We start from the raw sequence: 27,465 nt of genomic DNA on the forward strand, positions 1-27,465 counted from the left end.
ATTGATTGGGTTTATTTTGAACTTTTAAAAGTAATCTTAATAATATATATAAATTACGTGACACGTTGTTTGTCCGCCATGGACTAATGAACAGATTTTAATGGGGAGTACTTGATGGAGTGCAGTTTGGTCCAACTTGAGAGATAGGATAGTTTTTATGTCGATCTGGGACCCATAATTATTTTTATTTTCAATAATTGTTTTGTATGGACATATTTTCTATGAGAGAATTTAGTGACGTTTGACATTGACGTTTAGGTTTGACAGTTCCGCTGTGTAACAAAATCATTGTAAAAACAGGGAGCATTTTTTACGGAATAATTCTTGATGTTTTGAAATATTATTGGCAAATTCCTATAAACAGTATTTTTTTTATTATCTACATAACGTCTGTCGGGGCAGCTAGTAATATATAATAAAGTATTAAAGATAATAAATTTTAAAAATAAATATGTAAGGGTACTTGTATACATATAGATAAATATACATATTAATTTATTGTAGATGTGAAATATAAGCTATTATTATGCATACAATAGTTTTACAGTGATTGTTTTCAGTCCGATGAAATAGCGAAAAAGCCTAAAATCCCAAAGACTCTTCCAAGGAGAGCATTGGAAGAAGAAGAGCCAGGGTATAAGGGTGGTAGGGCTCAACTCTGACACGAATTTTCACCTCTGCCAGTGCATGAGCAGACAACTTGAAGACGATTCATTCTTAGAATAAATTTTCAGAATAAACATGAATTTCATTTTTATTTATTAAATAAGTCCGCCCTGTATACACTAATAATAAAAATTATTAAACGACTTCGAAGTAGATACATAACTAAGTGTTACAGCTTTTTACAAACGGAGACAACATGTAAGAAAATGTGAGTGACATTGTGAGACATGGGATAGAGGGAAGAAAAGCTATGTGACGTCAGCGTCACGTGTCAAAATTTATAGAAATTACATACTCTATATTACAAAATCCATAAAATACGAATTAATTCAGGTTTAGTTTTCCTATTTAAATTAATAAATGGTATTATTTATTGCCCTAAATTATTAGAAGCTGTTAAAATATACGTCCCTCACAACATGCCTCGTAAAGCTAATTCGTGTATTTTTGATATACCAGGCTATCGAACAAACTTAGGCTCATTTTCACCAGTACCGCGACTGCTTAGGCAGTACAATGAGATAAATAAAGAAATATTGAACATAGACATATTTTCCAATAGTCTACAGGAATTTAAACGTAATGTTCGGAAACATTACAATAATAGGCGGTCCTCCACAGTGCGGTTTTCAAGGAGCTTTCTTGCGCGTACTACAAATCTGTGGAATGAGTTTCCTTGTGCGGTGTTTCCGGAACGATACGACATGGGTACCTTCAAAAAAAGCGCGTACACCTTCCTTAAAGGCCGGCAACGCTCTTGTGATTCCTCTGGTGTTGCAAGAGAATGTGGGCGGCGGTGATCACTTAACACCAGGTGACCCGTACGCTCGTTTGTCCTCCTACTCCATAAAAAAAAACATTACAATAAATAAAAAACACTCGGTATATATAGAAATAAATAAATAAATATCTTTTTTCCTTTTATATGTAATAATGAAACTTATGTAACTTAAAGTCTATAATCAAATTGAAATTGTTATTAAATTTTATTTTAAATTATATTGGTAATTAGTTAATAGTTAGTAATAATAAGTATGTAATCTATATATATAAAAATTGCTGTTCGTTAGTCTCGCTAAAACTCGAGAACGGCTGGACCGATTTGGCTAATTTTGGTCTTGAATTATTTGTGGAAGTCCAGGAAAGGTTTAAAAGGTGAATAAATATGAAAGTGTTCGGAATTAAATAAAAACAACAATTTTGTTTTTCCTTTGATGTGTCCATACATAATTCCTACGAGATAATTTATTGACGCACGGTTTGACAGTTCTGCTGTGAAAGAATTTCATTACGACAGCAGGGTGCATATTTTACGAAGTAATTCTTGATGTTATGATATATTATTGACAAATTCATTTAAAAACATTATTTTATTTATTATATACAGAACAACGTCTGTCGGGTCAGCTAGTAGTTAATAATAATCACAGCAGCAAGTATGAATGTTGTGTACATCTATTATTGGTACTCGCATCAGTAATGGAATTTCCTAGATAGTTTTATATGTAATTTTTATATGTACTGTTGATGTATCATTTAGAATAAATAAATAAAATAAAATACGTGTTATTGGGTATTGCATTAGGTTTTATTAAGCGAATTTCAAAGAATTTTAATAATATTAAGACTATTGAGATACTATATTGTACTTTTGTTAGAAGTAATCTGGAATATGCTTCACAAATTTGGAATCCTACATATAGTACGTATGTTGACCGTCTAGAAAGTGTTCAGAGGCGATTTATTAAGATATCTTTAAAGAACGGCGAAATATAACTGTCTTTTTATTTATGTTAAAAATTATAAGCAATCATGTCGATTGCCCAGATCCTGCTGCATAAAGTTAATTTTAATGTACCTCAAAAAACTCTTAGATATATCCCTCCACCTGTAAACCTGTAATTGGCTAATCTGTTACTATTTAAGTTTCTACAGAAATTGTATTAGCTGTTGGTTTTCCTTAAATAAATAAATAAATTATTATGGATAGCCCCTTATGAATATGAATGTCTTCCAGGTGGAATGGCAGTCTTATTATGAGCCGTATCTGGTTGTGCACAGATCAATACCGAAGTATGACACGCGGTTCTCTGGCTTCGGATGGAATAAGGTAGGAATTTTTTGTAATTGAATTTTGTACCTATATTTCAAGACGAAGAAATTGTAATGTAATAGTTTAAAAATGTAAAATAACAAATAGAAAATATTTTCTTTCAGCAAACGTCTGGGATTCTACAACCACGTGTTTTGCAAGAAATTTCTTGCCTCTTTGTGGAATCAATTACCGGCTGCTGTTTTTCCGAACTGATACGACTTAGGTGCTTTTAAGCACGAGACGAGCAGGACCTTCAGCTGATGGTAATTGATACAGCCTGCACATTACAATGCAGTGCCGCTCAGGATTCTTGAAAAACTCCAAAAATTCTGAACCGTACTATAATTGCGCTCGTCACCTTGACACATAAGATGTTAAGTATCATTTTCCCAGCAATTTCACTAGCTATGGCGCCCTTCAGACCGAAACACAATAATGTTTACACATTACTGCTTCACGGCAGAAATAGGCGCCGTTGTGGTACCCATAATCTAGCCGGCATCCTGTGCAAAGGAGCCTCCCACTGGTAAATTTAAACTTAAAGGCCGACAACACATCTCTCGACCTCTGCTGTTGCGGATTTCTGTGGCTGGGTTGCCTCATCTCTTCCCATCCCGTCACTTACCTGATAGTCCCCACTTGTATGAAAAAAAAGTGTGTGTGTACTTATGTATGCACGAAAGAAGTTATACTTCTTTGGCCTATCAAAGCAAAAATCATTAAAATGATTTATTCCTCGTGCTATTCTACGTTTTTAGAAAGATCAATTTTGTAAAAATCTTGCAAAGATGGCTTTGACAATTCATATTTAAATAATGAATACGGCTGTATGGGCTGGAACCCTTTGCCTGTATTATAAATGGACGAAGAAACCAAAAAAAGAATAACGAATGACGCAAACGTCAGAAAATATTAGGGACCAACTTCACCCTGTTACATTTGTGTTACAGTGATGCGCGCGCATCTTAAAATTTCACTCTCATACTTTTTTCATAACGGGCCTAAAGAAGTATAACTTCAAAATATCGAATATTTAGAAATGACGTTTGACGCATGAACTCCAGGTGTCACACAGCGTGGAGTTGAAGGCCCAAGGATACCGACTTGTGGTATTGCCAGATGCCTTCGTGGTGCATACGCCCCATGCACCCTCTCCAGATATCACGGCGTTCCGAGGGAATCCCCACTATCGAATGTAAGTCAAAATTTGTTGTCCTACCTCGAAAGTTTTTTTAGCACACTTTTACACAAATTATCTTGCCCCAAACTAGGCATAGCCTGTACTATGGGTACAAGACAACGATATATTTTGTACTATATACTTATTTAAACATACATAAATACATATAAACATCAATGACTCGGAAACAAACATCCATATTCATCATATAAATCATTGCACCTACCGAGATTCGAACCCGGGACCTCTAGCTTAGTAGTCAGGGTCACTTACCATTCGGCTATATGGGTCGTCAAAGTCAAGTTGACTTTGATAATTAATAATATTACAATGCACCACCACAAAAAGAAAATTAAGATTTAAATAGAATGCAAGTATTTTCAATAGTCAAATATTTAGTTTTGTTTTTTTTATCACAATAAGGAACGATACGGGTAGGACGTTCAGCTGATGGTAATTGATACGCCCTGCCCATTCAATATACAACGCAGTGCCGCTCAGGATTAGTAATTCTGAGCGGCACTACAACTGCGCTCGTCACCTTGAGACATAAGTTGTCAAGTCTCATTTGTCCAATAATTTGACTAGCTACGGCGCCATTCAGACCGAAAAACAGTAATGCTTACACATTACTGCTTTACAGTAGAAATAGGCGACGTTGTGATACCTATAATCTATACTGCATCTTTACTTTACAAGTTTGTGGCACCGAGTTATAAAAGGCTTAACCGCCCATAACAAGAATACTGTGCTGTACTTGTTACATTTGTTGAGGAAAAAAGGGAGTTTTAATTTCTGATAACCATATATTTTTAGATTTTACTCTTATTGTACAATTAGTATTTTTAACTTCCCGCTAAGAATATTCAAAATTTTCGAAAATTCGGGAAGTTTCATGTGTAGTGTGTGTGTATGATTTGATTTTCAAACTATACGATGTTCACTCATTTTGATTTTTAGCTTTTCGTATTCTTTATAGAAAATGCTATATATCAGCTTGGTTATAGACAGTCTCTCAAAGAAAAATTTAAAGAAATAAATATTATGACTGTTCATGTGTACATTTATGAAAATTTAATATATGTTCACAAAAATCGTCACCTTTTTGCTCTTAATAGTGATTTTCATTATTATAACACTAGAAATAAGGGATTGCTTGTAACGAATTCTAGTAGGCTTCATAAGATACATAATAGCTTTAAGGGTAAATGTATACACTTCTACAATAAAGTCCCAGCCACTGTTCAGGCATTATCTATAAATAAATTTAAATGTTTTATAAAAAAATGGCTCTGTCGTAAATCCTATTACTCCACTGCTGAATATCTAAATGATCGGACAGCCTGGGGACTAGATTGTGATTATTTTATAGCGATAGAAATGACTGTACAATATTGTATATTTTTATTGAAAAGAGCGCAAAAAAAAAGAATGCTGGGAGAGTTTCTTGCGCCCCTTCTTCTCTCTCAGAGCGCCATTTGTTTCCGAAGCGGTAGTAGTATCTAGTAGCATAAGAAATGACATCAAAAAGAATTCTAAAGGAATCAATTTCGAGAAAATAAATGCCTTTTTATGCCTTTTAATAAAAATTAAGACGATACTCCAATTAGTTTCCGAGATATGGAATTGCAAACATATGCGCATGGCGCGAGTTTCGCCGGCCGGAGGTCGCTACGTGTGACGTCATAAGTCAACACTCGCGCAATACTTTGCCCGCTCCGGGTCACTAGGAGATTGCGCAAATATTGTTTGATATGTTTAATTTAAACATAAGAAAGTCATGTGTTGTGGCGAAATGTAAAAGCACAAATACTAAATTGATTTTGATGAAACTTTGCAATAATATAGCTTACACACCAGAATAACATATATGCTATAATTTATAAAAATATTGTGTGAATTATCTATCTATTATCTATACATTTAAGTAAAATTGGAGTGTCTGTTTGTAATATTGTAATAACCGTTTTTTACTAAATGTATATTATGAATATATATACGGTACATACACCAAAATACATTTAATTTACAATTTTTGTCTGTCTGTCTGTCTGCCTGTTTGTTCCGGCTAATCCGGCGACTTTTATTGGCAGGTAGCTGATGTAATAAGGAGTAACTTAGGCTACGTTTATTTTAGAAAAATAAAGCAATGTCCAAGAAATGGTCTAACTCTAAAAATAATTTATATGGCAAAACAACGTTTGCCGGGTCAGCTAGTAAGGAAATAAAGGAGTGAGTGTTGACCTGTGACGTCACACAGCGGCTGCGCGCCGGCACGGAAAATAAATATTTATGGGACCTTTAGATGTGTGTTAAATCTAAACTAATTGGTATTTTGAAATTAAACACCAGTGTATTTATATACATATAGATTTTGTGACAAAGTTTTAATGGATTTCGATGCCCATTAACATTCTTCATTGTCACACTGTATTTCTCTAGAAAACGTATTTCTGTACACGAAGTGCTCCCAACTTAAAGGAAAATAATCTCGTTAGGGTAAAACCAGGATAGATAACCCACTTTATGAAATAGCCTTCTAATTTTAAAATAATACTTTAATCTTTCTGTCCTGTCAGAATTTAGCGTTTTGTTGAACACTTTGTTTGAGAATACCTACCAGTATGGATAGTTGCCCAACCATGAAAATACTAAGAAGGATAGATGCCTGCAGTGCGGCATAGATGCTCTTAATAATATTATGTAAAGGAAAAACACTACCCAATTTTCTGAAAAGGTGTACAGGTTTCATACAGTAGTGCAGATTTAGTGACGCTCGGTTTACTTTCAACTTATCATTTTCTTTATCACATAAATCAGCTAGGTTGTCATCGTCGTTTTCACTAAAACTGAAAATGACAATGCTCACGATGTAATCCCAAATTGTCGGGATATTTCGTTTACCCCCACAGGTTTTTTTGTCCATTTCATCGAAAGTTATTCTGCAGTCCAAGAACATACCTTCTCGAGCTTGCACTCCTTCCGGTCTTTTCTATTTTCGTGGCTTGGTTCTGCTCCAATCAGTAAAAAGTCCATATATAAAATACATATAACAGACTACTAAAAATGTAGGTACCCTGATACCATATATGGTGTATGGAAGAATAGATACCCTTAAGGGCACATAAACCTTGAAAAATCAGGGCATATATCCTTTATCATAGGGATAGATGCCCAAGTATTTTTTAAATAAATTAAATATAAAAGAGCAGCTATTTACACCCAGCTGCATACTTTATGAACCAATACATTGAGGCATCTATCCCACTGCGGCATCTATACCGGTTTTGCCCAATACTTCTGGAGTTGTACGTTTGCGAGAGGTGAAAAATCATTACTTTCAGGTGACCCCTCAATATTCCTTTGAATTGCGTTAATAATTTTTTCTCTTTCTTTCATGTCTTAATCATACACTACTCCAATAGGAGAAGGTAATGTATACAATCGTTTTTATGCTCGCTATTGTGGACGAACCTTTATTGGAAGAAAAAAGAAATAAGTTCAATTCTGTAAAGCAGGGGTTTAAATAGCCGGATCCACACCGAACGATCCACCAAGCTCCGATCGCGCGCGGCTTGAGCGCGATCCAAATGTGCAGGCGATGAGGACGTGCCGCGCGATCCGTGCTCACGGCGGGGATCGCGCGCTCCCCACCGCATGCGATCCATTTGTTGTCGGTTTTTTGGTCACATGGATAATTTGCAATGTATCCGGTTAATATCCCGTTATAGGGAGAATAAATGTTTATGGGATCCTAATGGCATCACGATATTTTGTATCTTTCTTTCTAATTTTGTTCTTCGCTAGTGAACACAATAAGTCAAATTGATTTGCAGTCATTCGTTCCAAATTAGCTTCAGCTCCATCATCGATTAACTCTTTGTTAAGCCGAGTCGCATATTCCAACCGGTTTTTAAACATTGTTTTAATCCAATACTGTCTTATTCGTTTCCGTAATTTTTGTCGTAAATATATAAGGAAAATATAGCTTGTTGCTGCTACGTCGTTGCACATGTGTCTCCATAGCCAGACAAAGTTCAACTGATTCAGTATGGATCGGCAGGAGCGTGTTAGAGCAGACAGTCAGGATCACAAAATATCGCTGTTGGATCGGCATTGTACGATCCACGCTCCACGATCTTGGATCGCGGATCGCAGGATCGCCGATCCATTTTGGATTGATCGATGTGGATCTGGCTAATAGCCTTAGGCCGTTGCCTCTCATCTGGGAAACAGAGGTTCCATTCCCTCTAGTGTTATCTATATTGCTTAAGCGAAACTCTTTAGCATCTTTCTTTTACGTGACAAAAAATACACACACCTACGAAGAATTTCAAATTATGTGTGAAGATGAAAAATCGTACTGCGTTATCGTGGTTCACTAAAAGGCTTGAACCCAGAAATCAGGCAGCCAGGCATTTCTAGAAATGAGCCGTTTCACTGTTTCGCTTATTTGTCAATTTAAAAATGTAACTTATAAGTAGGTATAATGATAGATCTTGGATTCATCTAGGAACATTTAGTGGAAAACTATGGGCCTGATGAGAAGCTAATGGTCGCCGAGAGGGCAATAGAGAGGGCTATATCCAGAGTTTCCCTGCGAGATCGAATCAGAAATGAGGAGGTCCGTAGGAGGAAGAACCAAAGTCACTGATATAGCCCGGATGATTGCGAAACTGCAGTGGATGTGGGCAGGGCACATAGCTCGACGGACAGATGGCCGTTGGGGCAGTAAAATCCTCGAATGGCGACCACATACCGGAAGAGGTAGTGTTGGTAGGCCCCCACAAGATGAACCGATGATCTGGTCGAGATCGCCGGAATACGTTGGATGAGGACAGGCGCAGGACCGATCGTCGTTGAAATCTTTGGGGGAGGCCTTTGTCCAGCAGTGGACGTCTTCCGGCTGATATAATGATGAGGAAAAATTAAACGTGCAGTCATTGACAGATGACAGCTATAATCATGTAAAAAGGAAATCGAAATCAACTACGTTTTATGCAACTGATGACAAAAGTCTGTAGAGTCCATTTCACGAAAGAAGTCTGTGCGCGGCGCTGCAGTCATGCGAAGAAATGTTGCCTCGTCATTATATACTCTTTGGTGTCGAACAGTACAGCAGGCTAGCGAAACTATAAAAAGCGATAAACTCGATTGTGTGAAATGTGCAGTCATTGTTAGATTGACAGATGACGGCTAAAATCTTGTAAAGAATGGAGATAGCCGAAATCCACTACGTTACAAGCAACTGCTCGGTTCCAAACTTAGCCGGATTATACTTCGTGGTCAATCGCGATACTGTAATTACTACTATTTCAAACTTATATCAAATCTTTTAAACCTATACCTTATACTTCAAGTTTTTAATATTGACATAATAACCATTAAATAAAATTTATAACCAAAATTGCTGAACGATGCGGGACTCGAACCCGAGACCTCTCGGGTTCCGTCCGAGGGATCGAGTCCCGCATCGTTCATAAATTGTTTAGATCATAACCTATGTTTTAATATAAACATAAATTATTTAATATACTTTAAAATATAAGTAATAGTTAGTTTTATAGTCTTAGTAAAATAACTTTAAAAAAATTATATACTTTTACTGCCTAGCTGGGAGAATTTTAAAAGGAAATAAATTAAATTTTATTCACCTTATTACAAATGCAATAAAAAATCATAAACCTTAAACCGTCTAGGTTAAATTTCATTCATTTCATAAATGTTGGTAGTTTCATAGCGATACGATCAGTGGTTAAGGCGTGATTGAGCCTAAAACAAGGATCTTTTTCATTATATATATTTTATTACAGATGTCTGGCGCTGCTAAAACAAGAATTCCTGGCCGATTTGAACAAGAAATACAACATCACCTTAGAAACTGCGAACGAACCACCTCACTTCGGTCAAGTTAAATAGATCATGTAAAAAGTACATTGCGGTGGGAAACGTAATAAATGGTGGTATATAAGTGCCTATGACATGAAATTGTCAGTGTTAGCGTCAAATAGCAATAATATATAGACATTCTAGATAACATCACAGGATACTGATGTGAGGGTTAAGTTAGAATTTGCAGAAACTGCTTGAAAACTTCAATAGAAACTTACCCTTACAATGTCTCGTTAAGGTGAAATAGGAATAAGCACATAAAATCTCGAGCCCTTAATTTTTTTTTTATGACAATAAGGGACGAGACGAGCAGGATGTTCAGCTACTACAGCTACTCAGGATTCTTGAAAAACCCAAAAATTCTGAGCAGCACTACAATTGCGCTCGTCACCTTGAGATATAAGATGTTAAGTCTCATTTGCCTAGTAATATCACTAGTTCCGGCGCCCTTCAGACCGAAACACAGTAATGCTTACACATTACTGCTTCACGGCAGAAATAGGCGCCGTTGTGGTAACCCATAATCTAGCCGGCATCCTGTGCAAAGGAGCATCCCACTGGTGAAAAATAGAGTAATAACGAAATATAATAGAAGAGAAATTCAAAGAATTAGTCAATTTTAGGGACAAATAGAAAAAAACTCGAGAATTTAATAACTCGTGGGTTAAATAACTAAAATATTCAGAGAAAAGCTTGAGCACTTTATTACCATGGATTGCCAGACAGAGGCAACTTATTGATTGAGGCAATTTAAAATTATCTCTGAATAAGCAATATGAACAATTTTTTTTTAAGGGACGAGACGCACAGGACGTTCAGCTGATGGTCATTCATACGTCTTACCCATTACAATGCAGGGCCGCTGAGGATTCTTGAAAACCCCAAAAATTCCGAGCGCGGATTACTACAATTGCGCTCGTCACCTTGAGACATAAGATGTTAAGTCTCATTTGCCCAGGAATTTCACTAGCAACGGCGCCCTTCAGGCCGAAACACAGTAATGTTTACACATTACTTCTCCACGGCAGAAATAAATAGGTGGAATAAAGATAATTTCACTTAGCCGACAATTGGGCTACATCGTTTAGTTAATGTATGAGTCAAACCTTTCAGTTCCTGGAAACTGATCGCGCTATATTCCTCAGATCAGCGTGATATTGACTCTCGCGCAGCATTCTGTGATCTTGCTTATAATTAGGATGATTTGAGTGAATGTATCAGAAAGTTATTGAACCAAGCTATAAGACCATGCAAAATAAACCATCTTATAAACAAAATAAGGGTCAAAATTTGGTGAGGGAGTAGGGTGCTGTACGGTATATTCGGTTTTGGTGTATCTGAAAAATCTAGTGCCCCGGAGCTCCGCCGATTTGGGAAGGACTGTTATTGTTAGGGTCAAATCATCATCATCATCAGCCGGAAGACGTCCACTGCTGGACAAAGACCAAAGATTTCAACGACGATCGGTCCTGCGCTGCCCTCATCCAACGTATTCCGGCGTTCTTGACAAAATCGTCGGTCCATCTTGTGGGGGGCTTACCTACACTGCGTCTTCCGGTACGTGGTCGCCATTCGAGGACTTTACTGCCCCACTATGTGCCCTGCCCACTGCCACTTCAGTCACGCAATCACTATGAGCCCGCGCAGACAGGGAGCGGTCAGGAGTTCCGAGTTCCGCGTTCGGCGTTCATTAGAATATACTGAGTCTATAACAATAACGCACACAGCGGGCAGACTAACCGCGGCGGTCAAAGCGGAACGTCGCGTTCCAAGAGTTGTTTTCCCACCAAGACAGAGAACGCCGGAATGCCGCGATGTCTGAGTTTGGAATAACGGAAAAGTTGATTGAATTGGTTAGTGAAAGGAGTTTATTAATCGACATTCGAATATAAACATAGAATCGTTGTTCATCTTTAGGTAAATCCTGAAAAATAATACTGAATTCGCCTTGTTCTTCTCGCATTGTGTTAATTGGGTGCACCCAATACTTCCTTTTCTTCTTAGAAGCTGCTGAGCTTCACAAGATCAATAATTCTTCATCGGATGACGAACTTTCTAGTGACATGTTGCATGTGCAAAGACCCAAACGAAACTAGAACGCGAGAATTTGCACGCCGCTTGTGTGTGTTGGAACTCTTGGGCGGTCAACGGTCACTAGAACGCAGAACTCTGACCGCTCTCTGTCTGCGCGGGCTCTATGTCGGTTACTTTGGTTCTCCTACGAATCTCCTCATTTCTGATTCGATCTCGCAGGGAAACTCCGAGCATAGCCCTCTCTATTGCCCTCTGACCATTGTTAGGGTCAAATAGCAATTATAGGGAGAGCTTATTTTCATATTTTATTTATCGGGAGCATCACACATTTAAATTTTTTTTTTTTTTTTTAACCATTTATTTCTGATACAACATTATAAAACGATGTATACATATTATTCTGCCAAACTGCGCAGCAGTTTGTCGGCAGTAATTCTCGTGTTTCGCAAATTATCAAATCAATATTATGTTTTTGTGTGTGACAATTTAAAAGTCCCTACCACTATTTCTTAAGTCTATTTATTATGGACATTGTGCTAAGTAGAACTTTCGCAATAAGTTTTTCACCTGATTTTTTGTTTTACAATTCGACAATTGTGACGCTATATGGGTAGTTAATTCATTTATTAATGTAGGTATTACCCATTGCATGCTACGCATACCGTAATAATTACATATTTTAGGTACCACTAGCTTGTTTTTGTTAGATAGCCGAGTTGAGTAGGTATGCACTCTCTGTACTACAAATTTATTTATATCTCGATATTGTTCGATTAACGTTAATAATTTTACCTTTTTATCAATTGGAATAATACTACATATTTTAAACAAGCGTTCATAGTTCCCGTTAAGTTTGTTTTTTACATTTCTGTTCACTAAGAGCTTTAATGTTCTTATTTGCAAAGTTTTGATTTTATTTTTATTCGTAGTAAAAGTTAGTCCATAGCTACTCAATCCGTAACTAATTGTTGCCTCGACCAAAGAGTGATACAGGGTGTACAAAATATTTTTACCCACCGATGACTTTAAGTGATAAATTTTACCAAATACTGTGCGGAGTTTCGAACATACTGAGTTAACATGTGCATTCCATGAGAAATTTTTATCAACAATGAGCCCTAGATATTTATACGACGTTACCTGTTCCAACTGACTACATTGACATATTTGTGAGGAACTATGCAAGCAAGAGTAACTATGTCCTATTATTTTAATTTTAATATCTTTATATTGACTATATGGTGAGAATATAGGCATACATTTTGTCTTTTCCATATTAATAATAATTCCATTGTCATGTGCCCATTTATTAATATTATTAAAATCTTGTTGCAATATGATTTGAATAAGATTTGGGTCTCTACTACTATACAATAAACATGTGTCATCAGCATACATATATGCTTTACAATTTTTTATAACTTTGCTCATACTGTTCACATGAATACTATATCCTATCGGACCAAATATGGAGCCAGTTGGAACACCATTTAATACTGTACCTGGATCAGTCTCTGCTCCAAGGACATTTACTTTAAGTAGCCTGTTTTTGAAATAGTTTTGGAACCAGATTTTAATAGGCCCTCGTATACCGCATTCATCCATAGACTGCAATAAGGCGTCGTGCTCCAGCGTGTCAAAAGCCTTTTTAAAATCTATAAAAATAGCTACCACCAATTGTTTTTCATTTAAATAAGTATTAACATCATTAGTAAAAGAAGTAAGCGCTGTTGTTGTACTTCTATTTGGTCTGAAACCATGTTGTATGTTCGATATAATATTATTATTTTCCAGAAATGCTACTAATTGGCCGACAATGACCGACAAAATAAAATCATTTTTAAAAATGTGTAATAATTAATAATTATATGGGTTTCAATTAGTGTTTTTTTTTAAACATAACAGACGCAATGAGCTCTGATGCATTGAATGCAATCAATGTATGATTCACCAAAATTTTAGAATCAATTTTTTTTTTAATATATGCTAGTCTTAAGGAACTTGAGATTCTGTTGTTTATTTAATAATATAATATTGTACAATATTTAATTTTAAGAGTTGTTCGTTTATTTTTAAGTGCTAATCTCTGGACCTACTAGTCAGATGTAAATCATTCTTATACACGAAAGAAGCTTTAAATTACAAATTACATGGTATTTTCTTTGATTAACGCGAGTGTTACACATTTAAATAAAACACTTTTATATGATTAAAACAGTTACAATAACACGCGTTTTAATCCTTTAAAAGTGTTTTGTTTAAATACAAATTACATTATTAAAGTACAACCTCTATAGTCTGTTCGCCTAGAGTTGATAAATATTATGAAACGTCTGGGATAGCGACAGTCGCTAAATTATCTGTTTTGTGGTACAGGGCTCGCAGCTGTTGTAAAGCGCAACAAAGCCCGTGGGTAAAATGAGTTAAGAAATCCTGATATTCGATTTGAAGTGATCAAAACTTGCAATTTCACCCTCGTATTTTCATTGAGGTGATAATCTGTCCCTTATATCCTTATTTGCTTAACTTTATTTTTTTATGACAGTAAGGGCGTCCCTTAGTGTCCTAAAAAAATTCCTTCCACGTACAAGATTTTTTTTCATGGAAATTAGGGACGAGACGACCTTTTTTTAAAAACATTTTGTTGTAAGTATTGTGTTTTTTTAATGAAAATAAGGGATGAGACTAGCAGGACGTTCAGCTGATGGAAATTGATACGCCCTGCCCATTACAATGCTGATCAGGATTCTTGAAAGACCCAAAAATTCTGAGCGGCACTACAATTGCGCTCGTCTCCTTGAGACATAAGATGTTAAGTCTCTTTTGCCCAGTTATTTTACTAGCCACGGCGTCCTTCAGACCGAAACAATAATGCTTACATATTTCTGCTTCACGGAAGAAATAGGCGCCGTTGTGGTACCCATAATCTAGCCGGCATCCTGTGCAAAGGAGCCCCGCACTGGTCAGTAATATAAGTAAAATAAATCAATGTCAGTGGCAGACCTGTCCAAATAGGACTATTTCAATTGAATACACAATCGAATCGTATCAACAGTGATATTTGTTTAGTAAAAACTATTATTTTGATATTAAAAACAAACACTTTAATTTTTATTTACAGATTTCTAATTCTGTGAACAGAATTTTTATTTATATCATTGTCACAGATAATATTTTGTCTTCCTCGCAGTATTTTTATTTAGAGTTTAATAATTATAAGTCTTAATTTTAATGAATCGCCTGTTCGTCATAATATTATTATTGTTTTTGCGTAGTGTTTTTGTTTATTGAATATGAGTTCCTTTTAAACCAAAGTCAATTATAGTTTTCATAATAATTATTATTAATTGATAATTTTCTTTACCAAAGCTTATCACTTGTACTCAAATAAAATATTTATAATTATTGTTGTATCAAAAAGGTGTTGTAATTTACTTTTTTTAAATAAAATATTTGCATTTTATGTCTTCCTTTTATTTATAATGGATCATAAAATACCCGCCATATTTATTTTATGAAGTAATTCTTCATTATTATATTGAGAAATGGACAAAAAAATGCAACAAACCGCGATCAGTATCATCCATTGTATAGTACCTTCTACAAGATCTACATACATCAGCATTTCAGCCGGAAGACGTCCACTGCTGGACAAAGGCCTATCTATCATAACATAGCATACAACATAGCATTTGACACTACGAAAGTAATTCGCAGTATCTCATGGAAGTTTCAAAAAGTAAAATCTTAGTAAAGTTCGTTAGTTATCATTTTAGACTCTGCATTCGTGTAAAAGCTGTTACTTTTCGGATTCTCTCGTGATATTAACATCCATAGAAGTATGACAATTTGAAAATCAAGCTCTTGAATATCCTTCTTCAACGTTTCCACTGCTTTCTTAGCTGTTATTAATGGGGCATTATCGTTCATCGAAGATCCTTTCGATTCAGTTCGTTGTTTTATATTCTCAACTTTCAAAGTGAGTTCATTTAACATTTCCTGTCTCTCGGTAACACCAACACTCACCTCTTTATACTCATTTGTGACTTTATTTAATTCGTCTAGTAAAGTTCCATATTCTCGTACTTTTGACTGAAACTGTTCATTCAGTATATTCTCTCTAGCGTTAATCTTATCCATTGTAGAACTGATATTACTGTGGACTTTATTCAATTGCGATCCAGTTGTTTTAAATCTTTCAAGTAGTTCGTCTCTGTAAGACTTCATTTGGCTATGTCTAGCACGCCAATCACGGCCATCTGCACTTATTTTTAATCTTAATGCTGGAGCAACCCTCTCTAGTTCCAATTTCCACGCCTCCCAATCATGAATCTTATTTACTAGACTAGAATCCTTTTCATCATTCTCATTGTATTGCTCTCCTTCCGATTCTTCGGAATAAATAGCCATTTCGTCTTCAACTTTATCCAGTGTTATTTCAGTTTCATCTATTATCTGGTCGGTGTCTTCTACAGATTCTTCCGTATCACGTATGTCTACAATTGGTTTCTGCCATTCAAAATTATCAAATTTCAATGCTTCGTCCGCTAAAACATTTAAAATATAACAGACTTCGTCTCCATAGCCTTGTTTTAACTTATGTGAAGAAAAGTCTACTGCAATATCTTTTTCCCTCAATATATCCACAATCATTGCAATAATTGTGTTTGGATCATCCTCTTCGTTTGGCTGATCAAAATTTTTGCCAGTTTTTCTAATAAGCCATGCAGCTATTGAGGCGAAAACAAAGAATTGTTCACCGGGGTTGGTCGATGTTACAAAATAGTATCTACACATCGGCTTCATCTTTATTTGTGGCCGCAATTCTACATCTATTCCTAGTATTCGTAATTTATCCATGATGTTAAGGTCCATGTTTTCAGTAATAACTTGTACTAAGAAGCTGTAATACAACTACCAAGAACAACACGAATAACGCAAAAACAACTTTTTGTAATGTTTGTTGTCTTCTCGTTTCCTAGCAACGATTGATAACATCACTAGCTAACAAACACGTCGCAACTCTGATTAGGGTTTACCCTAAGCACTAAGGCTTTACCTAACTGTAGGTAATAATAATAATACGCCTTTTATTGATTCCAACAATCTTCGAATACATATATATATATAATGTATTATAATCTTAAAACTACGCGTATAATATAAAAGTTATCTAATTGGAACCCCACTTTGGGTATACTTAGGCCTCCTCTAGAACTGTAGGTAGCTACACAATGATGCAAATCACAAACGGCAAAGATTCGATAAACAATCTTATCATATGTATATATATATCAGACTATAACAAAAAAGATCATACCTGCGACTTCATTTTTCGGGCACCAAGGCCCCCGCCCGGCTTCGCTGTAAAAGCCTTTAGGGCTATCAGCACAGAGGAGGTTTTTAGTTGGGTGTTTACACCCGATCCCGACATATGGGCCCCGCTTCGGCGTCTTCAATGCGTAAATGTATTTTCCTCCTCTCAATAAAAAGAGAAAAAAAAACAAAAACCTGCGACTTCGCATACCTAAAGATGTGACTGAGCATGCAGTGCTTATAAAAATTGTTGTTTCTTAAAACTATTTTATATGAGATTAAGATTTTGCAATATTTTTGTTAGATAGAGTCATGTGGGGCAACTGCACCCAATTTTTAGTAAGCTAAGCTCTTGTGACTATGGTGTTAGAAGTGAGAATGTGCCGCGGTCATCAAACCATCAGAATATGGTGTTTGTCCTTCACTTTCATAAGAAAAGGTATGCGCTCTTGTCTGTGGCTCAGTTCCATAGCATCAAATAGGCAGCCGGTAGGACCTAAAAAGATGATTTCAACAAAAAACTGTATACCAGTCGCAGTTGCTTTTTAAAGCGAATTATAAATAGCAACAAATAGATTCGCTCCAAAACAACGAGCCATTTAAAATATTTGGCAACGAAACCCAATTAGATGTAAATACATTTGAAAATTATGTTTCTTGTAGTGCAGCACCAGTGACACATTTCATTGACATAAAACCAATGTTAGCTTTTGGCCAACAGCATAGATTACTCAGTGCGATTAAAGATTTCTGTTTTAATCTTTCATTGTGATAATTTTAGGCGACACAAGTACCGTAAGTGTTACAGCGTACCGTTTTTATTCCAGTCCTTAGTTGGAACATATTTTTACTATTATTAAGCGGAAAAATTATAGACAAACAAATACATTCAGAATTTACATTTACAAAAAATAAACAAATACAACATAGACGCAATAATGACCACTTCATACTACCAAAGCCAAGGACCAATTTTGTCTGGCGCACCCCAGTATCAGCTCGATCCATTTGACCGCGTGCAACGCAGAGCAGCTCGAATTGTCGGGGACCCAGTACTCTGTGAACGGCTGGATCACTTGGCGTTGCGTAGAGACATCGCTTCATTATGTGTCTTCTACCGCATTTATCACGGGGAGTGTACCGAAGAGCTGTTCAACCTGATTCCTTTCCTTCCTTCTTCTTCCTTCCTTCATTTCACCTTCGCACGACACGCCACAAGTTACGATATCATCCCTACCATCTGGATGTGTGGCGGTCCTCCACAGTGCGGTTTTCAAGGAGCTTTCTTCCTCGTACCACGAAGCTGTGGAATGAGCTTCCTTGTGCGGTGTTTCCGGGACGATACGACATGGGTACCTTCAAGAAAAGCGCGTACACCTTCCTTAAAGGCCGGCAACGCTCTTGTGATTCCTCTGGTGTTGCAGGAGAGTGTGGGCGGCAGTGATCACTTAACACCAGGTGACCCGTACGCTCGTTTGTCCTACTATTCCATAAAAATAAAGAAAAAAGAATGGGCAATGTGGTCTACCTGCTCAACAGTAATTAAATCTACAGGGTGGACCAAAAGTCCGTTTATAATTGGAATGATGATTTAAAAAAAACTAATTACAGTAGATTAAAATGGTTTATTGTTTTCAATAGTAAACAAAGAGGGAATTTATTTCTTAAAAATCACATCATCCATATGCAATCCTTCATTATTCTGGCATTGCTGCAATCTAGAGCGGAAATTTTCGATGACAGCTTTACATGTTTCTGTTGAGATGTTTTGGATTTCTGTGCGAATACGATCCTTTAATTCGTCAAGAGTTACTGGGTTGGTTGGCTGGAATGCAGGGGTTTTTGATACCATGACATAGTGTCACTCCAATAACGACAATTTTATCTATTAAGATGCCCATTTAGGTGGAAGTGTGCCTTGTTGAGAAAAAAATGTTTGTAAAACTGGTGAATCGCTCTACCATTTCGTTCGCAAACTGCAACCTAGTAGCATGGTCCTGAGGCCTTAATTCCTGCACCATTTGGATTTTATAGGAATGTTGACTTAAATCTTTCTTGAGAATGCCGTTTAATACATCATTATCTTGGCACGTTAAGGACAGCAGACTGCTTTCGAGTTGATAGTCCAGGTTGGTCACGAACAGACGATTTTACTCGCTCCACGTTTTCGGGGTCCCTCGACGTTCTAGGCCGGCCAGATCGACGTAAATCCATTGTTGATCCCGTCTTCTCAAACTTGAGCACCCATTTTTTAATTAACACACCTGATGGAGCTTGATTTTTGTGTCGTAGATTGTAATGATTGCAAAACTTTGGTTGAGCTTAGGTCGCAGAATCGTTGTTTCGATAGTACTCGCGTACACAAAATGCACGTTGACTACCGCTAAACGACGCCATGGTACTAAATTCCCATTGGCCGTTCTTGCAATGCGTAACCCTTCCACCACCCTCCGCCGCCGCTGCTAGACGCGGCAACCGATTCAAATGTAAACGGACTTTTGGTCCACCCTGTATATCAGTGAAAAGCTTATTTTTAAGTACTTAATTTCGTTCTATGGAAATATCGCTGTAAGTCCTTGGGTTTAAGACGTAAACTGGGCTGAAACGGACTATTGAGTTCTACTCTTCAAACTGTGCGCGTTAATTATTTATTGGCTTTCCTTTTTATTATTAAAATGGAAAAAAATAGACGAGAGTTAACTGTTGTGTGCAGCCGTTCTGTTTTCCGACAGCGCCGTTATTAAATAACTCTGAACATCATACAGTCGAGACCTTTTGTCAAAGAATATAAGAAAAACTCCCATGCTTTTAGACATAAACGATAACCATAATTTGAGTGTGGACTTATAAGCTTCTCATTTCCACAGAGGGCGTTAGTGTTGGAAAGGTAGACCAATATTCATACATTTTTGCCCATCCTCCTCTCGTATGAAAAAACTGTTTGCACATGAGTAACTATACCGTTATTTACTCATGTGCGGCGGTCCTCAGTTATCCAGTAAGTAAGAGTAGATCGTAGTGTGCGTAAACCAATTTATCAATGTCTAAGTCTAGTGTAGCTACGAACTGAGCACGACGTAAAATGAATTTTATTTCTTGCCGGCTAAAGTAGCTAATTCATTAAAATTTGTTGACTGTGTTAAATATCTGTATTATTCCTCTCTATTCTGTGACGCAAGAGGTCAATGACAAGTGAGGACGTTTCTGTGATAAGGCCAATTTGGTCGTAGGACTTCTTCCTTGCTTCCATATGAAGTTTGTCCCTAGTGCTCTGAGAGAATCCAACCTGGACATATCCATGACCTGATTTACTGTTTACTTATTTGCGAACTCATTTACATCACTATTCTTTCCGACGATGGTCCAGTTCTTTTTCCCATCTTCATTAATCGTACAAGCTCAATAATCAATTTTAAGGGCCTGCCTTCTTATGAATTCCATTTTTAGGGTTCCGTAGCCATATGGCAAAAAACGGAAGCCTTACAGATTTTTCATGTGTGTCTGTCTGTCCGTCCGTATGTCACAGCCACTTTTTTCCGAAACTATAAGAACCAAACTGTTGAAACTTGCTAAATAGATGTATTCTGTAAACTGCATTAAGATTTTCACACAAAAATAGAAAAAAAACAATAAGGAATATAAGGAGTGCTAGAATTTGAATTTGAATATTATATCATTTTTTGAAGTGAAACTTCTTTAGGATCGTTATGATGCCACGGAAAAAACGACAGGTAAGAGACAGAAATACAAAAACGTGTAGGATGAAGCCAGCAAAGAATGAGACAGAAATATGCATACTATTGAAGTGACAACTTCTTTATCATCGTTGTGATTTGAAAGTCGATGAAACGAAAAAGCGACAGTCACATCAATTCATTATATTTAACATGGGAGATAATGAGATAGGAAGCATAATACAATGTTTTGGTACCAGGCGATCATAGTTAAAGAAGAGATTGTCTTAAGTATGGCGCGAGTATACCTTAATATATTCTGACTCCAAGCGCACGACGCATTACTATATAGACACCAGGAGAACATATTATATATATATATATATATGGTGGTAGGAATATCTTTCATAGCGGTTGAAATCATATGTAATCCTAGCAACACGGTTTGACAGTTCTGCTGTGAAACAATTTCATTACGACAGCAGGGTGCATATTTTACGAAGTAATTTTTGATGTTATTATATATTATTGACAAATTCATATAAAAACATTATTTTATTTATTATATACAGAACAACGTCTGTCGGGCTAGTCTTCAATAAATTTTAATTAGCAATTCTTAAAAGCTTTTAGTATTTTTTTTCTAATATTTTATTGTAAAAAAGCATGGGGTACATTTTTAGACATTTTCAAAATGACTCTACATTTACCAATATCTCTCAATAAATTATATTAATGTAGCAAATGACATCAAGCACGCAGGGCTTGACGACGAGCTATAAGTATGAGTGGCAAACACAATAGTTCCATTCTGGACGCGGTGTTACTAGGACAGTAGGACTCATTAAAACTAGCCAAATACCTACCCCTTTCAAATAATAATAATAAAGCACTCCACGGTTTTTTTTATAATAAATAGGTCTGAGGCACACACCGCTTCTTTTTAAAAACATGTTGTTGTAAGTATTGTTTTTTTAATAATAATTTTACTACTGCCAATTTTTGTAAAGGTATGTTAGTTAATTTAATATTAATTCTCTAAGATATAAAATTCTCGTGTCATGGTGTTAAACATTGAACTCCTCCGAAACGGCTTGACCGATTCTCATGAAATTTTGAGTGCATATTGGGTAGGTCTGAGAATCGGACAACATCTATTTTTCATCCCCCTAAATGTTAAGGGTGGTCCACACGACTTTTTTTTTTTCATTTTTTTTTTATTTATATTTTTAAATTTTAGTAGTAGTAGTAGTAATAATTAAGTTGGATTATGAGTCAGCATTAAAAAATACATACAACTTCAAATTTTCACCCATCTATGATCAATAGTTACTTTTGTATCGCGATTTTAATATCGGCAATACAACGTTTCAGGTCAGCTAGTAAAATTATAAATATGTGCATTATCTAAAACTGTGCATTTATATGCCCAAAATACTTTTTTTTCTTACAGCAAACTGATTACCTTTATACAGGATGCGATGTTAACAAATGACAACTTAAAATTGTACGCCTTGCCAACACTGCATAAGATGAAACACCAACACGTGCCAAGAGATTTAAAAGAAAGTCTCAGAGATTAATCATTTCAAATTCGCTAATGTAAACAGCTGCTTAAATATATATATATTACTAGTGATCGCTTCGCTTTCCTTATCTTGTGTGCTTGTTAAGACATCGTGTACTGGTTTAGCGCCAATAACTTATTGTTAAATAGTCATAAAACCAAATATATTAAATTCACCGCGCCAAATGTCAAAAATGTAGATGCGAATATTTTATTAAATGGAGAGGTGGTAAAACCAGTGGAATCTGCAGTATTTTTTGGCCTTACTCTTGATTCTAAATTGCAGTGGGGCCCCCATATTGAAGGATTGGCGAATAGGCTTAGTTCTGCAGCATATGCGGTTAAGAAAATTAGCCAAGCGATTTAAAAGAAAGTCTCAGAGATTAATCATTTCAAATTCGCTAATGTAAACAGCTGCTTAAATATATATATATTACTAGTGATCGCTTCGCTTTCCTTATCTTGTGTGCTTGTTAAGACATCGTGTACTGGTTTAGCGCCAATAACTTATTGTTAAATAGTCATAAAACCAAATATATTAAATTCACCGCGCCAAATGTCAAAAATGTAGATGCGAATATTTTATTAAATGGAGAGGTGGTAAAACCAGTGGAATCTGCAGTATTTCTTGGCATTACTCTTGATTCTAAATTGCAGTGGGGCCCCCATATTGAAGGATTGGCGAATAGGCTTAGTTCTGCAGCATATGCGGTTAAGAAAATTAGACGGTTAACTGACATAGATATGGCGAGATTAGTATACTTTAGTTATTTTCATAGCATTATGTCCTATGGTATATTGTTATGGGGCAGTGCGGCCGATATAAATACCATCTTTGTGCTGCAGAACAGGGCTATTCGCGCGATTTATAACCTAGGTCCTAAAGAATCATTAAGAGAAAAATTTAAAGAAATAAACATTTTGACTGTTGCTTCTCAATGTATTTTTGATAATGTTCTGTATGTTCATAAGCACATTGAGGAATTTTCTAGAGACTGTGACATTCATCATGTTAACACGAGGAACAAACATAAACTTGTTATGCCTACTACTCGGTTGGGTCGAGTTAGTAAGTCTTTTGTTGGGCGATGTATATGCTTCTACAATATGATCCCAGAAAATGTACAAAACAAATGTGTTAAGAAATTTAAAAGAATTGTTAAAAAACGTTTGTGTGGGAAAGGTTACTATAGCATTAACAATTTTCTTAATGACACCACGGACTGGGAATAAAGCGAACACCCTCAGGCTTTTTAATAATAAATGTTTATTGTACGATATCACATTGTAATCAATATTTTATATAAAAAATAAAAAAGCCCGCTGAGTTTCTTGCGCCCATTCTTCTCAGGTCTGAGGTAGTCTCTTTTGAATGGGTGGTAGATTTTGACGTTCAATAAGTGATTTTAAATCCTATTTTGAATAAAAATATTTGAATTTGAATATGTTACCTTCATCAATTTCTATAATTGCAACAATTTTCACATAAAAAAAATCTCATGATGATATCATTTTAATGTCATCATATAATACCTATCTCCTATCACTATCATCCTATTCAAAAACTGATACTTATATTTTATTAAGCACTTTTAATTTAAAATAAGATACAAATTATTATGATTCAATTTTCAAATTCCTGCATAAATAGCGTGACGCCAAAGAGATTTTAGTACATCTAGCGTTCATTGGCAATTTTTTTATGTTGTCTGCTCTCTCATAAAGGTACTTTAATCTCTTTCGCGTAACCGTAACGGTAGTTCTGTGCTTTTTCCTCATCTCAATAGTGCCCAACATGCTTACAGAAATCTTAACTAACTAAGAAAATATCTTAAAACACGTCACGAACTCATTTTGTCATAATTTTAATAGTTAGTAAACAGAAATACATCAGTTATAGAGGTTGCAGATTGCACAATTGTTCAAGATCGTGGTTGGGGTAAACGGTAGATAGACTTACCAGAGTGCATTCACCTCACACTTAAAAGTTTGCACGACTTTTTTATACATTTCAAAGATTTGGTACGCTGCGCACTGCTATGAGGTTATAGACTCATACTTTGAAAGGTAAGGTGACTCACGCCTGCGTCACACAGCCGCTGCATTCGTCCAATATCTAATGAGTTACACATTAGGGGTATTAATAATTATTAGTAATTAAAGTTTTCCGTTTCATAACTACTAACAACTGATAAGAGCTATGCATAACTAGTGTTATTACTTTTGGGATGGGAACCATAAATGTTATTTAAATACTTTTAAATATTCTGGAAGACAAGAAGACATGGATATCCTATGCTGTACTATTTTATGCGTGCATGGCACTTTATAGTTTGGCTACCAAACCTAAAATATTAAAATATGAATTTGCAACAGCAGGAATCACCCTTAGTAAAAAAAAGTGTGTGCGTAAAATCTTTAGGCGCGATTGAAGTAAGACTTAATAATAATAACATTAATATCTTACATTAAATAAAGCCTTGTTATCAAATAAGCACTCACGTATTACTGAGGAGCCTTGTTAGATTTTTTGCTATTTTTTTCTCGGAAACGCTAACGTCATCTTTTGAGCAAAGTTGGCATTTTCTCTACCTCAAATAAAAGAATGAATTTATAATAAATAATATTATTTAATCAAGTGAGATTTTATATCTTTTACAAAGAAACTTAAAACTTTAAAACTTTTTACAGGTGAGGTCATTATCAGGTTCTTGATTTTCTCTTTTATGCTTATTTATTGATGAACGAGTAAAATATTCCTGGGATTCCACCATTTTATTTGACTGATTATTATTTTCATTTTATATTCTATTTACAATTCATTAATACTATTCGCACATTTTAAAATATTCACCCATGGAATATAAAAATCGATACTAAGAAATTGAAGGTTATATTAGCACATCTATCTCATCCTGATAATGGACGAAGAAACCAAAAACAAATTAACGAATGTCGCTAATGTCAGTAAAATTCTGATAACTTATATTATATTATTTATTACAAAAGTAGTAATAAATAAGCAAATTATACACTTGGAGATTTTCAAAATATATTACTGAGCACATTGAAATGTTTTTTTAAACTATAAAATTATAACGGCTTAAAAAATTGTTTCAATTGACTTTTTTACTGAACGTTACAAGAAGTCGCGCCTAAAGAAGTTTTACTTCAAAATACACTATAATTATTTTATTTTAAAGTGCTTTGACTCTGTTCATCAAATGGTGAAAAGTCAAAGTTCGAGAGACAGCTAACGCTTCATTTTATTGCCATATTATGCTTTGACAAAGAACACATACAAATAATACTTTTCCTAATAAGAATTTGATAACTGAGCATACGTTAAAAGGTCAAATATGTCATTTAGGTTTATTTAAACTTACGTATATCAAAATTTAATATTTATCAAAACAAACGTTATTTGACGGATGGTATTAAGTTTTTAAAAACGCTTAAAAATGTCTTGGGAAATAAAACATGCATGTTTTGCCATAAGTGCTCAAATTTCTAGCTTCTTGACTATTATAAAAGAGACAATTCAAGTGGTGACGAAACTTATTTAAGTAAATACCATGATAGTCATTATCGTTCCAATTGGGTCATAAGTTTTAGAATAAAATATCTTGGACGGACAAATAAGTGGTCCTATAAGGGCGCTGCTTATTTTGCCTTTTGACATTCCTGGAGATATTTTGAAAATCAATATGGTATTTGTAATCCAAATGATATAAACAATTCTTTCACTTTCATTAAAAAATAGCGAATTCGATGTCAAATATGATAAAAAAAGCTCGCAGTCCTTACCAGCCGTGTGTATCAAGCCACGTCAAAACTTCGACTCACCTTGTCAACGTGTCTGTTTTATTTTGGTGCATTATTACGTTCGTATATTATTATTGTTGTTATGGAAAACTTTGAACATAATAATATTGTCTGTAATATTCCAATTATAAATTTCAATACAGGAAGGTAACTTAAAATAATCAGAACAATAACAGGCAACATAAAGTACCTACTTAATATATTTATAAAGCTACTAGTTATCCATTACCCAATATAACGTAAAGCAGTTTTTAATTTATCAAGATTTCGAATGGAGCAATAATTCTTTAGCGGCTGATTTTACATTCAATCGCAACCCTGGTGATCTGATATTCAGTAACCTGGATGTACCTAGTATAAAACATTTTAGTATTCTCTTTTCATAGTGATACTACATGGGTCATGGTGCGTTTACCTTCTTAAAAGTCCGGTAACGCTCCTGTAAGTCTTTTGGGGTGCTGTGTGGGCGGCAGTAATCAAAAATTAATAGAAACATTAATTATTAAGTCTAAAACACAAGGGAACATAGAATATATGCTAGTATAGACGAGCTGAAAGTCTTATTCCGCAATATTCTCCTTCACCGTAAAAGTGTAAAAAAATACTTGAATAAATAAAGATTTGAATTCGGAAAACCGGAAACACATTGGTACCGCAGTATTTGTTCATGGATTAATCTTGTCTCTGACAGTAAACATAAATAATCTGTTTATTTACTTTCATTAAGTTTCGCTCGACCGGGCAAGTGAAATGAAATCATAATAACTACTCTAGTTTGCCATTTATTATACAAAAGCACTTTTCATTATAATATTATATACCGATAGGCAAAAGTGCCTTTCGAGTCCTTAGTCCTATACACTGAAACATTATTAAAATAAACCCTTATCAACACATTGGCAGTGCGTAAGCTTTTGAAGACTGCCTAACCGTTGCTTTAAGCTTATAATGCAAAGAAGATTATTCAATAATGCCAATTTAATAATTTAAATTTAAAGTTTAAACTTCAAGTCGATAATAAATATGTAATTCATCGTGGATCATAATCTACCATTTATCGAGTCTACAAGACAGCTGATAATATAGCTTAGTTCTCCACTGAAAGGCTAGCCGTTTATATCACTCTAAAAACAAACAAAAAATATGAATGTTCCTCAATAAAGAACAGCTTTATCTCGTATTACTCGTCGTGATAAAATTAGATCCGTTGACGGTC

General features: G+C 35.3%; 2 protein-coding genes across 2 annotated transcripts in view; one reads left to right on the top strand and one right to left on the bottom strand.

Annotated features, from left to right (window-relative positions):
- Positions 1 to 15,330, top strand: part of LOC126970774 (xylosyl- and glucuronyltransferase LARGE2s-like) — a 31,551-nt gene extending 16,221 nt beyond the window's left edge. The window contains exons 6-8 of the mRNA XM_050816847.1: positions 2,684 to 2,776; positions 3,826 to 3,956; positions 9,755 to 15,330. Coding sequence (XP_050672804.1) covers positions 2,684 to 2,776; positions 3,826 to 3,956; positions 9,755 to 9,860 — 330 coding nt within the window. The 3' untranslated portion in view covers positions 9,861 to 15,330. The remainder of the gene's footprint in view (positions 1 to 2,683; positions 2,777 to 3,825; positions 3,957 to 9,754) is intronic.
- Positions 15,309 to 16,784, bottom strand: LOC126970847 (intraflagellar transport protein 57 homolog). Its single transcript, XM_050816995.1, has one exon. The coding sequence runs from the start codon at positions 16,740 to 16,742 to the stop codon at positions 15,615 to 15,617; it is 1,128 nt and encodes a 375-aa protein (XP_050672952.1). The 5' UTR covers positions 16,743 to 16,784; the 3' UTR covers positions 15,309 to 15,614.
- Positions 16,785 to 27,465: the final 10,681 nt, after the last annotated feature.

The sequence above is a fragment of the Leptidea sinapis genome, chromosome 22 (assembly GCF_905404315.1).
Source record: "Leptidea sinapis chromosome 22, ilLepSina1.1, whole genome shotgun sequence".
NCBI lineage: Eukaryota > Metazoa > Arthropoda > Insecta > Lepidoptera > Pieridae > Leptidea > Leptidea sinapis.